Here is a 16,754-nt window from a genome sequence, read left to right as displayed (position 1 = left end):
TAAATATAAATAAAGTCAATATGCTTTGTTCATGTTAAATTCATTTAATCAATAAACCTCAAAATTTTATGTTCGTGTATTTAATTTGATAAACAAACATAAACAAATAAAAATTAATTTATTCAAAAATTATTTATCGAACTTCTATTCATTTACAATTCTAACAATTCTAGTGATTTCCTATTTTCTTTAGTAAAAAAATTGAATTTCGTTAAAGAAAACACTATTAATATATATATATATAAAATTAACAAATATTTGGAAGCTAAAAATGCAATTAGAAGCTTTTAACTCAATTGGATTTACACCAATATCTCAAAACAACAAATAATGACCTAAAAAATGCAACTATTGTAAGCTAATTACACTCAAAAAAATCACTCCAAAAAATAAATAAAAAGCCAAGCAAACCCCAATCGAAAAACCAAAGGAGCCCCTTGCCCCCAAAAGAAAATTGAAAAGAAATGGAAAAAAAGAAGGAAAATACCCCTTTTGGGTACAAGACCAAATCTATTTCTATATTTGCACATTATCACAAAAATGGTGATAATGGCTTTTTAAGAAATATATACCCCATGTTTATGGAACATGGGGAAAAAGAATCTTATCGTAAACCCCTCAAAGACGTAAAAAACCATGAAAACAGAAATAAAGAGTATAGACATGATGTAGGTATATGCACAAACTAGTACAGTGATCTTGATGTGTCGATAATATGTGAGATTGTGATCGTAATTATCATTCTGAACGTGGGAGTAAGAAACCGAACCCGGAATTTTCGCGGATCAGTGCCGGAGGATCGATGTCGGCTATGTCTATTTGCTGTAGGGACTTAGAGATGTCATCAACCGTAAACGGGATGCTGCATTGACATATCGATTGTACATGTATAAATCAGAAAAGGACGTATGGGGTTTAAATACTCATCTATGTGAAGCTAAATGGAGGAACAAACTTACCTTGAGTCATCCTCTAATAGGAACGAACTACTAACGGCATTGTTGGTGTCCTCAGTCATCATAACTCTCATATTTGCAATGACCTGTATAACGAAAGAGTTCTTCGATAAATATTCCGCATGTCTTGAAAGTGGGGGAATTTGAATATTCGACAAGGGCCAGTACTGTTAGCGTTATGTATTTTGTAACTTTGAACTTACATCTGATGACACACTATGTGTTCCATATTTGTCATCCCAGTACATTGTGCTGATTCGATATAGTTGCTGTATGCTTAGTACCTGAAGAAATGGTGACACGAAAAAGAAAGTTGAAGATTTAATGAAGGAAAATGTTAAAGGGGTTTGTTATCTGAAAGGGAAAGGTATGTACCGGGCAAAGCTCTTTAGTTATTTCATTCAAGGTCTTTTTCGGTTTCTGATGAATAACCTGAGTCACAGAGAAACGGTCCAGCAGTGGGTCGTATGAGATCATTTATTAGAAACGGTTATTGAAACAAGAAATGCTATAAAGATTAATCTAACCAGGAATCCTATAGCCTGTCTTATGTGTTTCAGTTCATCCCATGCCAAACCTGCATACTGTTTACAGGAGGAATTTGAGAAAATGAACAAGCAAAAGAAAAAAAAAATGGAAGGGTATAACAGTCACTAAAGATCGCCGAGAGTTTACTTCCTCGGTTGCCTCGTTGCACCATTGTTCTAATTCAGCTAAACCAGCTTTCACATACTCTCCATTACTGAATGAGCAACATTCACGTCGCAAAAGAAGACTGCACAAATGTTTACGAACAATGCCACACAGTTAACAGAGGGATTAATCATAAACTTTAACTTCCTCGTATTAACACATTCATGAACAGACGTGCGGAGAGAGATACCTGTTGAATAGCTGAACGTTAATGAATGAGAATATCTGAGTGAACACTTTATGAGCTAAGAAGGGAGGTACCTGCAGAACCAGAAAAGTGAGATTCGAATAAAAATCGGTAACAACTTTATTTTCAAGCAAAGTTTCAAATCTTACATGGTTTGCTTTCATTATATTCAAATAACGGTTCACGCTTTTAACAATACTTTGCCAATGAGCAATTAAAGCTTTCTGAACAACAGCATTTGCATGCGAACGTCCCTTCACCATACTTGCCCGTGATGTCCTAGGAGCCTGCATTTTATTGAAAATAAGTAAATTGTATGTGATGCCTCTATATTTACTAATTATTTTCACTAGTCACCATAAATAAGCAATTACTAAAAGTATTAGCAGTAAGTTACCAAGCTTCATAACCCACACGACCACACATCCCCAACTCGTAAAAGATTTCTCATTGTCTCGTTTTAAAAACCGAAAAAGGAACAAAAAAAAGTAGAAATAACCTGAATACACAATCCGATCAGTGGAGAGATCTCTTTCTTTAGATTGTCTCTTATCATTCCATATATCTTCTCAAGGAAGGCAGTAAGTTGCTGCTTAAACAATAATGCAGGGTACTTAGCCTCAACTTGCCGTAAGTCATCTAGCCGACTAAGTCCACGACCATTAAGAAATGAAAGACCAGCACTCTGGGGAGATGAACGTAGTCCCTAGAAAGAAGGAAAATAAAAAATAATTAAATATATGGAAAGGGTGAGATGAAATTTTCAGCAAAGATAAAACCATTGCTTCTTACTTGGGACATCCTCCCAAATAGTGAAGCTGATGATGTTCTTCGCCTTTGTGGTGTCCAACTTGCAGCTCCACTTGCTTTAAGCGTGCGTTGGAGCAGCATCAATAATGTCGATGAGTTGGATAACCAATATGCTAAGACATCATTATTGTCCTGGACCTTCAGTATGGTAAACATGGCTTACATTAGTAATAGTCTTTTCACCCCAAAAATAGTTAGAAGACAAGACACTGACAACTTGCAGTTGTTCTCAATGCAATAGCTTTCTAGAGCTGATGAATTTTTTTAGCTAATGATGCTGAAAACTTTAAAAGTGGAACTGTAGCTTACCTCTATGGAAGAAGCTATTGTTTGAATGATGCGGTCAAAAACTGTAGTTTTTTCCACTTCGAATGACCTCCAGTGAAGAAGACATTTGTATATGACACAAGCAGCAATTGGTTTGCTCCCAGAGAATCCCAAATTTTGTAATATACACTTGATTAGTATGTCCTGGTTCTCCTACAACACAAAAGGAAGATTATAAGCAATAAATCAAGAATGGTACATCCATATGAATACAAATCTACCACCACACAAAAGTATCAGCTAAGATATGAGAATTGAGTTTAATATTAGTGTCATGCATTCCAACGGCCACTAACCTGCTGCTTTTCATTGAGGCATTTCTGAGGTTTTTCCTCAGATTCAGGCTCACGTATATTAGATATGGAAAGAGTCATGTCCTGAGAAGATATGGAGCAGTAAGCAATATACTATACAAATAACAGAACATGTTATATCCTACGTTTTTTCAGTTTCTACTGTCACTCATGATATTCCCTACCGATAAGACCTTTGTTTCTCCATTTGTAACATTTCCATTCTCGGGTGTCCTCTGCAAATTAATTAACAAATACTCAGGATATATGTCTCTAAGCTTGTACTTACAATATGAGGATGTGAAATGAACTAATAATATCTAATTTATACCGGAAAAATCATTGTTCTTTGTCTTGCAGTCAAAGATTTTCCTGTCGGTGATATTGCCAGTGACTGCTGACGAAGTACTTGAATCTCAGATTGCGAATTGGAAAGTTTCTCTTCCAATCTGAAGCATAGAATTAATCAACTTTTAATAGATTGAATGAAGGTATTAAATCAAAAGGTTCTCAATTAGACATGGGAAAAAGAGAGATGAAGAAAAATGGGGACAGGGAAAAGGTGTTTAGAAAAAGCACTGCACTAAGTAGAATGTGTGGCAGATATTGAATTGTCATTACAAACTAACACCAGACAGGATAGGAAAAGGGAGAATTAATATTGTCACTTATCAGCTTTGAGATGATTTGGTCCCTTTCTCTTTTAATTTTTTTCAACATTTTGATGCAAAGTAGTACTAATTTGTTCTCAAAGTTTCTTTTCAACACGGACCTCTGCACAGATTCCTGAAGGTGATCCACTCTTCGCTCTGAATCTTCAAGTTTCTTCACCAGCTCTGCATTTCTGGCCTCAGCATCCGTACAAGCATTACGAGCCTCCTCTGTGGCTTTTCTTTCTGATTGCAATGAAGCCTGCAGAGACAAATGAAATTTCATCCCTGCTGTTATTGTTGAAATATGTGAAACCCATATATTTTATTTTCCTTATCTTTTAGTAGTTTATTAGAATAAGGGAATTATTTTCCCAATTAGGTTAGGACTCTTTCTCTCTATTTAAATTCAGTCGTTTAGTTAATAAAAGACAGAACAGTTTCATTAAATGCTCTCTTGAAAACTTTCAGTTCTAAAGACTCCAAGATGATGACAATAATAATAATAATAGAAAGCCAAGATTTAAGTTAACTGCTCAGCAATATCTTGCAAGTTGAATTCAGTCCACATTATGCATCAAATATTATACACAATGGAAATGCATATAAGTAAATAATTATTGATTTGTTGACACCCTTAATGTTTATCCTGCAACTTCATAGATTCATTAACATTAATTGCTTCATTTATTCATATCTTGATTGTCAATAATAATATCAGCACATGGAGCAACAGCCAGGATCATTATATACTTCAAAGTAAATAAAATTATTTTGCATCTATTCAAATTAAATTACTCATAGAATATCGTAGGATGGAACTAGATAGATTGTGTAGAACTGATCATAATCATGCAGGTCAGAATTCTTACCTTCAAACTCTCTACCTCTGCAGTTAAGGAATTGACCTTTTCAGTGTCCTGAACTATAACAGGAGTCTCCTTAATGATTGGAGGAGCTTCCTCAATAGCTTTCCGAGCTGCTTCTTGCTCTTTCTTGACTCTAGCATTTGCTTCTTCCACTTGTGACTGCATTGCTTGCAAAGATTCCTGTAACTTGGCAATTTCTTGTGCCTTCTCCTCTTCTAAATCAGTCTGATATAAATTTAGAAAGTAAAAGTTTTACTGGTTAAAACAGATGATGACTACGCTTTACAAAGACTGCAACAATTGTAATTTATGGCATAAATTACCCTTAAACGTTTCTCCAATTGCAAGCGCCATGTAAGCTCTTCCACGCGCTTTTCCAGTTTGTCTTTTGCTTCTTTTAGAGCCCCTGTTTCTCGGGCAGCCTAAACAAATTTAGAGTAATGGTTATAATGTGACTATAAAATGCAAACTGCATAAACAAAGTTGTCCTTAAAGAATATGATCAAACCATCTTAAGCTTTCTGAGCTCTCTCCTCGCAACCCTTCTCCTCCAACCACATTGAGTAGTAATTGCAGCTTTCTGGAGACTCTTATAATAAGAGTATGATGCATGGCAACGCAAAGTAGCCTGAATGTTGAAAATCGGTATTAAGTCAACATTCAATTTTATGAATTGAGTTTGATACCTTTACTTCTTCAGCAATGATGTGTGCAACCTTCATCCCAAAATCACAATAATTTTATAAAGACTAAGAGAACATGTACAAGTAGTTCTAGTAGGACCTGAATGATGATTGCAGCCTTAGTTTGCTTTCTGAATCTGAATTCATTTCGAGCAGCCATTGCCCTTAAGCCAGTCTGCAATGTGATTGTAGACGACCTTACTGTTAAATAAGATTCCCTGGCAGTGTGCCGCCTAAAGTTCTTTTGGATCTTCAAAGCAGCTGCTTCCCTTCTCAATTGCTCATACAATTTGCAGGCTAATATGCCTATTGGCAGTGAAAAAGAAAGGATACAGGTCATAAATAAGAAGAACATTTTACTGTGCTCTAGGCCAAAAAGAAAAGCATCCGAGAGCCATGATTGCATTTCAAAAAATACTTCCATACTTTTACTTGTGAAGATCATTAGCTTCATACATTTTTTTAAAACTTTTAATGACAATAAAAGGATACCTCGCCAATGAGATTGCAACATGATGGCAGCTTTACGTAGTGCAATGAACTCCTTCCGTGCAATATATGTCCGAATTTGCCTTTGAATGGTTCTGGCTGCATGTCCAAGCACTTCTGCTCTTCTAGCATCTAACTCAGCCATCTGACCAGCTCTAAGGAAAACTTTGGTCTTGCCTATCTGCCATGCAAATTGTGTTAAACAAAGATTAGCAAACAAATTACAAACTCACTGATAAATGAACACTGATTGCTGTGTATGAATGATCACACAAAATCTTTAATCATGGAGCATAAAAGATGTTCAAGAAATGAGGTGACCCTTCAGCTTTTCTCCATTTTAGCTGATAGATTTCAGCAGACCTTGTCCTTGTGAATGGAACTAGGACAGGAAAGTAAAATTACATTTCTATGATAGACAAGACCTTCCCTAAATGCCATGACTAAAATTAAAAGCTTTAAGGATGTATTTCAGTTACCTGATAACCTTTCAACCCCATCTTATCCAGGATCATTTGACAGGCAACCTTGTCATCATTACTACACATACAAAACACACAAAAGAAATGGTAAAATCATATTCAACGGTAGAGAAAATTAAACTAGGTGCCACAAAAGACATATTACACAAATAGCAACATAAACCAATATACTATGAGAGGGGCCACTACATAGTGCAGTGGGCCAACTTTTGGCTAAAAAATTTCAAAAGCGCATGTTCAAGTTCTGTATCAACCACTTCAAGAGAAAGGATCTTATGCAGAGCATCTATAACATAACCTAACATTAGTAAGATACTATGAAGCATTTATTTTATATCTTATCAAGGTAAGCATCCACTTAAGGAATACCTCTATCTCTGTCCCCAAACTTATTACAGATTTATAATTACAAAATAATAGGATTTACAACTCACTTTCCCTCCAAAATTTCTGGAGCAAGAACACCAAAACGGTTAAGAAACTCAGAAAATGTTCTTCTTGTTGGATATCCAGCACAGCTGATCCTAATTGCCTCAAGGACACCCTTTAAGAAATAAAACGACTGATAAATTCAACTGCCATGGCCATCAAAAGGATCAATTTTGATTGTTTGGAGAAAAATAAATAGAGATAATTATACTCACACCACATCGTAGTTGCTGAATTATATTGGCATTCTCAAAAATTGCAGGCTTGAGTACATTGTTTGGCTTCACACATCTGATATAGTGAGGTTCTGTTGAGTTCAATGTGTCCATTAAAGATTGAAGTTGAAGCTGCAATTTTCAAATTTCACTCATCATGTAAGAAATTATATAAAATTCCAAGTTAAGAAGACAGTAGTTGCAATTGCAAATGAATCAGAGGAACCAACCACTATATCACTGACTCTAGAAATTACTTAAGACCATCAGCTTATATCCAAATTTGGTGCAGATCATTCTGATTCTTATAAGAACGACCAGATTTATGGTTTTTATAAGCTTTGTAATGCGTATGAGCTTCCTTAGTTTTTGTAAGGACTTAATGCGTGAAGGCTACTCAATACAGAATCAAGGTTGGTTTGGTCTGACAAGGAACAAGTACACTACTCTGATGCCCAAAACATTAGTTATAGGGTCATGTTTTGAATTAGAGATCAAAGAGGTTTTTAACCCCTTTATTTAAGAAGGTTTGAAGCATTTTGAAAGCTTCACTTTTCCAATGAACATTAGTTTGCATTTTGTAACATATGGGAACTGATGAACCTATGTTACCCGAACTCTTCATTTTTTCCAAAGTACTCATGTTTAACACTTGTATCCAACACATATTTGAACTTGGGTATGAGCTTATAGCTCTCAAAATATCTGCAAACTTTAAAAAATTTTGAGTATATTTGTGTCTGACGTCCATATCTAACACTCATCTCAAGTCCGGGTAACATAGGAATCAACCAATTGATTTCATACTTGAAAAAAAAAAGTTAAATAACACTGCTGAAAACTGTAGGCACCTAATTTTGTCCGGGCTTACGATTCTGAGTTAATTGGACCCTAGGATCGTTGGACGAGAGCTAAAATTGATTTTTATTTTAAGGTTAAGTAAAATTAACTTTAACATTAAAATCAAAACTTAGATTTTGAGACGAAGACTGAATCGAACTGATTTTACAAGTTTTGGGCTTCAATTGAATTTTACAATTAAATTGGGATTGGATTTAAATTTATCTTAAATTTATTTTGAGATTATTTTTTTAAGTTTAATTTCAATTTAATTAAATTTTAGAAAATTCCGCATGATGGGTGGATATTAGGATATCTATATAAAGTTTTTGAAGAAAAATTATTTTTAAATAAAATTATTCTTATTTTGTAAATAATGGTTTTATTTTTAAATGATTTTTGATTTTGGGTTTGGTTTTAAATAAATATTTCACTAAAAACCCATTTTATTTAAATTGATCCAAATTGACTTTGGTTTTAAATAAATATTTCACTAAAAACCCATTTTATTTAAATTGATCCAAATTGGGTCAAGCCGAAGCTTAAGGTTCAAATCGGGTCAAGTCCAAGTCTGAATTCAATTCAAATTGGGTCAAGTCAGAAGCCCAAGTCCAATCGGTTTAAGGGAGAGTCAAGGGAGTTAAAGCGGTATTTATTACCATTTAACACCATTTATTGTATTATTTGTATCATATTATTTATTTAGTATTTATTAATTTTATTTTCGAAATATTAATAAAAGACAAAATAAAAGGGAAAAAAAGTGAAATATTGGAAGAAACTTTCCGATCAAGATGTTTTGTTGTTGCTTGAAATTTAATTTAGTTTTTATTTATTTTAATTATTTATTTGGTTTTCAAAAACAAAAGAATTATTTTTTTTTTATTTTGATTATTTATTTAAGTATTTAAGTTCGTTTGCTTGCTTGCGTTTTTTTAGTCTTTATTTTTTCTTTACAATTTTAGTTAATTATTAGTAATTTAATATTTTTTTCTTTTTTAAGATTCAGATAGTTTAATATTTTATGGAGTCATTAGGTGTAGATCATTTATGATTAAAATATGAAAACCCTAATAAAACATCAAGATCAAGGCGATACTATTTTTTGACAAGCGTCCTAAAAGTGTTAACCTTTCCTTAGGCATAACCGTACTTCTAACCCAAACCTGGTAAAGTAGACCGAATTTGTTCTTTTAGGATTTCCCTTAGGTTTTCCCTAGGTTAATTCTAAAATGAGTAGACTCATAGATCGCTAACCACACCTAATCTAGAATTGGTTAGTGGCAACTTCCTATTTTGATATCCGTGTCTAGCATGTCGGCACATTCGACACGTTCTGACAAGAACCACAGTTAATTTGACAAAGTTAATAAATGGATCTGTAATACCTTAAATCGTGATCCAATGGACGAAAATTTAGATGATTTAGAAGACTCCTCGGCCGGAGGAGGAAACAAACTAGCCACAAAGGAGCACGTTGAGGCTGTCAAAAGATCCTGATGTTCAGCCACGACATAATCTTTGTTCTTGTCAAGGAACAAATCAGCCAGATAAGTAACCTGGATAGAAGACAACATAACATACATTTGAGCTATTCTCATAGTCAAAGAAATTTTGTAGATATACTACAGCAAAACATGTTACCTCCCCAGCATAGTGAGAAATAGTAAAACTAGTACGAGATAGCTTCGGTTTGATAAAACGCTTGTTGTTTTTGAATGTCTGGAACAACTTCTGAGCAAATGTTTCATGTGTGGACTTAGGAAACATACTGTATAAAGCAGTCAAGTAAACATGAAATCAACCAAAAGCAAAAATATAGTAAAAAAGTGACTGACAATGCATGTATCTTCTTCATTAAATATGTATACACGTGCATATAAGCAGTAGTGAATTGAAACATATCGAATAGAGCAAAATAGTAGCTGCATACCAAGCTTCATCGAGAAGTGCAATGATTCCTCCAGGTTTCTGCAGAAAGATAGAGCAAGTAATCGTAATTAGGCAACAAGATGCATGAGAAGCCAGTGACGGATGCTAAAACTTCAAAAAACAAAACTGCCATGTTCTTGGGAAGATTATCTCATATGAATTAACAAGAAACAGGCAAGCAACAATCTTGAACCTTTTCTATCAAATCCAACACATCCTGGTTATCAACAAATTCTATGTAGCTCCAATTGATTTCTTCTTTCGTGTATTCCTCCTGTTCCATTTTAAACACATGCTGGAAAGACAAAGTAACCATATTTTCAGAATAAGCATGGCCAAGGTAGCATCTGAAGGGGAAAAGAACTAATAGAATTTACCAAACCTGATTGAAATGTTGCTGTAGTTTTTCATTGGTAAAATTGATGCAGAACTGCTCAAAACTTTAGATACAAGAAAATAGAAAAAACCTTGTTAGCTACAATAGTAATATTCCATTTAATAGTATTTAAAGGCAAATGTCTGACCTGTTAAACTTAAAGCTCTCGAACCCATAAATATCAAGGACTCCAATCAGTTGCTTTGAGTTTGGATCTTGTCCAATTGAAGAATTGATCTTATCAACAAGCCTGATTGAAATAAAGAAAACATTCAGAAGTTCATGCACTATTGTTGGATACAAAGCAGTGATGAAGTTTCTTTACCAATCAAACAAGCGAGAATATATGGTTTTGGCTAATGCATCCCTACTACCAACAGCAGCAACAGGATCCAGAGGTCTTTTAATAATTTCTTCAGGGGTAACCATTACACGCTTTACCAGCGCATCTTCCAAGCTCTTGACATCACACCTGTTATAAATATAGTTTATAAGACAAGTGGATTAAAGAAACAATATATGCAAGGTAAGAAATTAAGAAATGGCTCATACTTGAGTAGCTCAGCCGTCATATTAAGATTGAACCTAGATTTCTCATCCTTGATAACAGAAGAGTCAACCTCAGATCCCTTAGCAAAGTCAACATTCCCAAGATGTAAAATGGCAGCCACAACACCAAAAATTGCCTCCTGAAAGGATCATTCATTGTGAAAATATGAATACAACAAGAAGTGCACTATTTCTTGAAACTAGCAGAAGAAAAGACTGACCTGCTCTTCCTCACTAATTCCAACTACATCCATGGCCCTTATAGTTGCAATGTACTCCTGAGCATCGTCTACCCCATCCAATGCATAGCAGTCTGATTGATTAAGGTAATGGAAAGATTTAGGATCACCCAACTTAAACTTTTCTTTAACCTGAAAATTGTCAGGGAACATTATCAGTGATTGCCCATTATTAGCATCAAAGCCAAGACTAAATGCGCATGAAAATTTATGCCCAAAACAGAAATATTTCATGATAAAAGCAAGGTCTTAGTACCTCTGGCGGTGCAGCACAAAGAAGGTAAAAGCAGTGGTAATTTCTTTCAGGATTTGAAATTTGGCAAACTCGAGACCGTTCCAGCAAATATGTACGAACAGCTGCCCCAGATATCCTCCCACTCTTGTCAAATTGAAGCTCAACAAATTTACCAAAACGACTGCATAGCACCAAGAGAAAAGGGAAACTCAGATAAGACACATAAAACTAATTCAAAGAAAAATAAAATAATTAATTGGATATGATAGTTTTTGTAATAAATTAGTCCAGCCAGAACCAAATACCATTGGCTGAAACATGAACTCGCCTTTGATATTACAAATGAGGAGCAGAATAAGCTATCGTGTTTGAAGAAGGTTGTGACTTTAACATCCCAAAGCAAACATACACTCACCTTGAGTTGTTGTTCCTAACAGTTTTTGCATTTCCAAAAGCTTCAAGAACAGGATTTGACTGCAAAAATTAAACATCCAGAAGTACCAACTCAGGAAAATGTTCCCATCATTGGAGGCCATGAGGGTGTTAGGTTTAAGATTCATCTTACTTCTAGAACTTGTTGTTCAACTGTTCGCCCTTCGACTCCAGATCGACCACCAAGGTATGCAAGGTAACGCATAAGCATCTTTGTAGTCTCAGTCTTACCAGCACCACTTTCTCCACTAACTAGAATTGAGTTGCTTTTCCCCTCGTTCATCATTGCCCTGTTTACATGATTAATCAGAGGCAACATTCACTGGAAATTCTGATGTCCAGTAGAACATAGGGTATTTACCTGTATGCAACGTCCGCAACAGCAAAAACATGAGGATTCAGCTCTCCAAATGCAGCCCCTTTATATTGTTCCATCATGTGAGTGTCATACAGGTGTGGTAACCTTTGGAATGGATTTATAGCAATCAAGATATTGCCAGTGTATGTCTGAGGAAAGTGGCAAAGAAGAGCACATCAGCATGCAAGACTAGATGACTTCAAAGATATATCTTTTTTTTTTTTTTCTCTAAATCCACTCCAGCATGTGAACAGAGAGAGAACAAAAGTTATCTTACATAGATTTCATTAAGTTCATATCTCATAGCCAAGTTATGCAGAACTCCAGGTTCATGCAAATATGAAAGCTTTGTCATGTCATCAACACCTCCGGGAGGTGCTTCAGTATCTTTTGGAAAAACTTTTGAGATATTTTCCACAGCCTGCAATCAGTTTCATTAGTAAGACGGTTAAGAGTACAACCTATCCCCCCACCCCCAGAAAAAAACTAAGGATAAATAAAAATAGCAGAAAATATAGTAGATTTAAACATCAAAGTTCCACTTTGACATGACTAAATGAACTTTGGTTGCACACTGAAATATACACTGACATCTTGTATTGACCAACTGCTAAGCTATGTATGAACAGCTTGATGTGGCCCTGTCTGCCTATATAACTCATAAGTAGCTCATGTTCCTTAGATAAATACCAACAGAAAGCAAAAATAAACTCACGGTTTTTCCATTTGTTGTCTGGACATGGACTTCTTCACCACTGATTTTAAAAACTTCTCCATCAATCCATGCAAGTGTAGGATCTTCGACCCATACATGAGAACCTACAATAATGTTAACAGGAGCAGCCTGCATATGTATGGAAGTATTAGCCATACAAAAAAGGAAACAAAGTTTACAAACACAGTCATGACTGTCTGAAATAAGTACGCACAAAAGAATAGTTCAATCAAATAAAGACAAGAATAAATTAATCTCTCGTCTCCAATCAATGAAAGTTTCCCAAAAAAAGCAACATGGAAAATTAAAGGACAATCTAGTTCATAAAGAAAGCATATCAGTTTAAGATGAACAAGAATTAAACTAAGTGTTTGTCGAGGTGAAAATTAGAAGTATGACAAGTGGTTGAAAATTTTTTTTTTTTTAAATCAATGCCAATGACAAATGAGCTTAAAATCAATATCATAACAATGACATGAAACTCCATCAATGATTACAGCTCGAGATTCTTTCATAAGAACATGAATTCGTCATGAACCAATTCTGCAGTCTGTCATATATGTTCCGCATCATCCAATGATAAATTTGGCAGACAATAGCATTTCATCAAACTCACCGGCATAGTAACATTGCCTTATCATGACATCCTCAACCTCCATTTCAACTGCCAACATAAATCTAATTATGGTACTAATAACTACCACCAACTTTTTACCATTCAAAACCCCAAAGACTAAAAGTCATTCATTGCCCTATGATACTGACTTGGCATTAAAACAAAACAATTAATCTTCTTTCTAGCTCAACTTAATTTCTCTACCATCTTATCAGTACCTTCAACATCTAACAAGAGCTAATTATTTGTTTAGTAACATCTCAATCATGTTATTCCAAAAACAAATATAATATGATTTACATTTTACTTGTAAATTGATCCTATACTCTAACTCGATTCGTTCACCTCAAATCAGCTTCACCGATCAAACATCTACACTGCATTTCGTGTTTTTTTTTTCTTTTGAATCAAGTAAACAAATATATTTAAATTTTCTTATTTTAGAAATTTAAATATTCAAAACTTTTTAATCCACAATTCAGATGACATTCATCATTTTCAAAAAATAAAATAAAAATGCCATGGCATGGATTTATACAACAAAGAATTTTCCTATCTAATATCAAGATTTCAAAATCTACAAAAAAATAATACATAATAAAACAAAAATGAAACTAATAAGTAACTGAAAAGGAAAAGAAAAAGTAAAGTGGAAATCAAATTAACAAGCTGGCAAGTTCAACCGATTCAACTCAGCCAAAGAGAAAAACACTAAAAGCATTCGAGTACCATGACGATTATACACAGCGATCTTCGTTCTATCCACTCATCCGATACACACGACCGAGTCGACGAAAAGCAAACTCAACGAGTCAGATCGGACCAAAAAATAAACAATGAACTGATATATAGCTCAAACAAACAAAGAAAAACTTCAACCAAACACACTGGAAATGACGGTTGAATTCACAAGCAAAAACGATAAACAACAATAAGCAAAGATTTATATTTTTTTTCTCACGATTTTTGCTCTTCTTTTTCTTTTTCTTTTTTTACGAAATGAAAATGCTAAGAATCGAAGCAAATGGAAATGGCGAAGGTGACTTATATACAAAGCAAAAAGTTCAAAAGTTTTTTTTTTTTGAATTTTTTTAAATTTATTTAATAAAAATATTGGGTTAACAGTGTGTATGCTGGGGTCCGAAAGCGTGGGGTGGCAAAGATGATGGGTCTAGTTGGACAATTCGTGGTCGCCACAAATACTGGGATTTTTGGGACTTTGAGACCGACATTAGTATTGTTTTCTTAGACTAAAATTTGCCCTTTTTTGTTGTTTTTTCGTTCGGTGTTTTAAGGCTTATACTTTGTTAGTATTTACGGTGTTTGCCATTTATTCGAGTCTCAAGGCTATTTTTACCATAAATATTAAAATTATATATAAACTTTAATTTAATATGCAATTTGATACATTAACGTTAATTCGGTATGATTATACTTAAAATTTTAATTTAAGTTCATTCATAGATGTTTAAAGAAATAAATACATCAATTTATTTCTATATTTGATAAATATAATTATTTTTATATGTAATATATAAACATAAAATAATGCTACTAGAGGCAGATTTAGGGGAGCTGGCAAGGCCTCAGCCCCCCTTAAAATAAAAATTTTGTTATTTTGACTCTTTAAATTTTAAAAATTTTAAATTAGTAAAGGTACAATTATACTTTTGTCCATTTAAAAGTGATAAAATTTTAATTTAATCTTTTAAAAATTATAAAGATATAGACAATTTAATTTTAGCCCCTAAATTTTTTTCTGGATTCGCCCCTAGATGCTACATCAATAATTTATGAGAACTGGATCAAATGAAAATTTATGTATAAAATTACACAAAATTAAAATTCGTATATACAATTACACATTAAATCAAATTCATATATAATTTTAAAATTTATCTCTTTTACATAAAAGAGTGAAATTATGGTTTTTAGTCTATTTATTTTAATCCATTATCATTGAAAATCATTAACATTATTAAAAAAGAATTCATTAGTCTATTTATATTTTTAAATTCTTTAACTTTTTTAACCCAAAATTTCTCCCACCAATTAAAATAGTTATTTTTTTATTTTAAATAAAGTGCAGCTTAATTTAGTGATTCTTTTTTATCATTAGATAGAAAAAGAGATAACAAAATTTGAACTCGTGTCATTTATGTATTAGACAGAGAGGTCTGACCACTATTACAAACAAATATAGACACTTAATATCATCTGATTAATCAAATTTGTAATTGCATTGATAATTTGAATTAAGACATGCTATTAATAAAGTCTCATTGTAATTCTAATCCTTCCACTATGCTGAAATTTAATATTTAATCTCTTTACTCTAATTTTATATAATCTGATCCTTTTGTTTTTATAATATTATTAGTAGGTCCAATTTGGTAACATTGTTAACTGTTATCATTAAAGTAATAAGAGATTTCTACGGTAAAAAAACTATTTGAGCTATCGTTATTGTAAAATATTATAAAAAAGTTCAGCAACAAGAATCACGTCATCATTTTAATAGCAACAATTAAAAATATTATCAATATAAACCTACTAATAATATTACAAGAATAGAGTGATCAAATGATATTAAATTAAAACAAAGATCCTAAATTCAACATATTAAAAGGTTGAAATCACAATTAAACCCGTTAATAACCATAAAATGATTAAATTATGTTAAATTAAAATTTTAAAAATTAATCTTAAATTGAAAGTAATAAATACACGAAAAAAAATCATAATCGCATTTATCTCTATAATTTGGTTTGGCCTTTTCTCTCCTTCTTTTCCTCAATTGATTTTTTTTTTCACTTTTTAGGCTTCATAATAAAAAGGGTATTTTTGTAATTTAGGTTAAAATATGTAGTAGTTTAGTGAAAATTAGGAAAAAAAAATACTTTCCGCCCAAAAAGGAAAAGACGGCTTTCGGACATTACACAACGAAATCCGCCAACAACCATTTGCTGGCGCCTAAATATTTTAGCTATATACACGATTGAGAGAATATTTTTCTTGTGTCATGCGCTCATAATAATTTACGGTATGCTTGGATTATCAAACCGACACTGGCCGCATGATCTCACTACATTACGTGGAACTATTTGAATTAGACTAGTCAATTTTGACTTGAAATGGAAAATTCTATTTTATCTAAACTCAAATTAGATCCAATCTATTTTTATTTTACAAAAATTAATAAGTCGAACTTAAATTGATTTAAACCCTAATTTATAATTTATTGTGACTCAAACAAGCATAGATGAATCTCGGGGCTAGTAAAGACCGCCCTAGAGATGGCAACAAGATAAGATAACACAGGTTTTTTGCCCATTTGATACTGGCTCGAAATTAAATATTAATTTACTTGCCTTGATCT

General features: G+C 33.2%; 1 protein-coding gene across 2 annotated transcripts; it reads right to left on the bottom strand.

Moving 5' to 3' along the window:
* Positions 1 to 211: 211 nt before the first annotated feature.
* LOC107929942 (myosin-17) lies at positions 212 to 14,392 on the bottom strand. Of its 2 annotated transcripts, XM_016861490.2 has the most exons (39): positions 14,105 to 14,392; positions 12,760 to 12,888; positions 12,322 to 12,465; positions 12,048 to 12,193; positions 11,820 to 11,976; positions 11,670 to 11,728; positions 11,276 to 11,435; positions 11,002 to 11,151; positions 10,784 to 10,920; positions 10,557 to 10,703; positions 10,380 to 10,481; positions 10,238 to 10,295; positions 10,049 to 10,150; positions 9,857 to 9,894; positions 9,568 to 9,694; positions 9,312 to 9,482; positions 7,084 to 7,215; positions 6,874 to 6,983; positions 6,437 to 6,497; positions 5,961 to 6,138; positions 5,569 to 5,774; positions 5,294 to 5,413; positions 5,109 to 5,207; positions 4,789 to 5,010; positions 4,039 to 4,178; positions 3,598 to 3,715; positions 3,452 to 3,502; positions 3,270 to 3,350; positions 2,956 to 3,126; positions 2,629 to 2,784; positions 2,336 to 2,542; positions 1,986 to 2,123; positions 1,840 to 1,910; positions 1,632 to 1,731; positions 1,484 to 1,540; positions 1,332 to 1,388; positions 1,160 to 1,240; positions 960 to 1,042; positions 212 to 862 (listed from the first exon to the last, which is right to left on the bottom strand). In XM_016861490.2, the coding sequence occupies exons 1-39, from the start codon at positions 14,105 to 14,107 to the stop codon at positions 739 to 741; spliced, it is 4,593 nt and encodes a 1,530-aa protein (XP_016716979.1). In that variant the 5' UTR covers positions 14,108 to 14,392; the 3' UTR covers positions 212 to 738. The 2 variants fall into 2 exon arrangements, with proteins under 2 accessions (XP_016716979.1, XP_016716978.1); XM_016861489.2 differs by lacking the exon at positions 14,105 to 14,392 and having other exon boundaries at positions 12,760 to 12,894.
* Between the last annotated feature and the right edge of the window lie 2,362 nt (positions 14,393 to 16,754).

This window comes from Gossypium hirsutum, chromosome A07 (genome assembly GCF_007990345.1).
Source record: "Gossypium hirsutum isolate 1008001.06 chromosome A07, Gossypium_hirsutum_v2.1, whole genome shotgun sequence".
NCBI lineage: Eukaryota > Viridiplantae > Streptophyta > Magnoliopsida > Malvales > Malvaceae > Gossypium > Gossypium hirsutum.
Note: the sequence above shows the minus strand (reverse complement) of the source record. Positions and strands in the feature narration are given on the sequence as shown.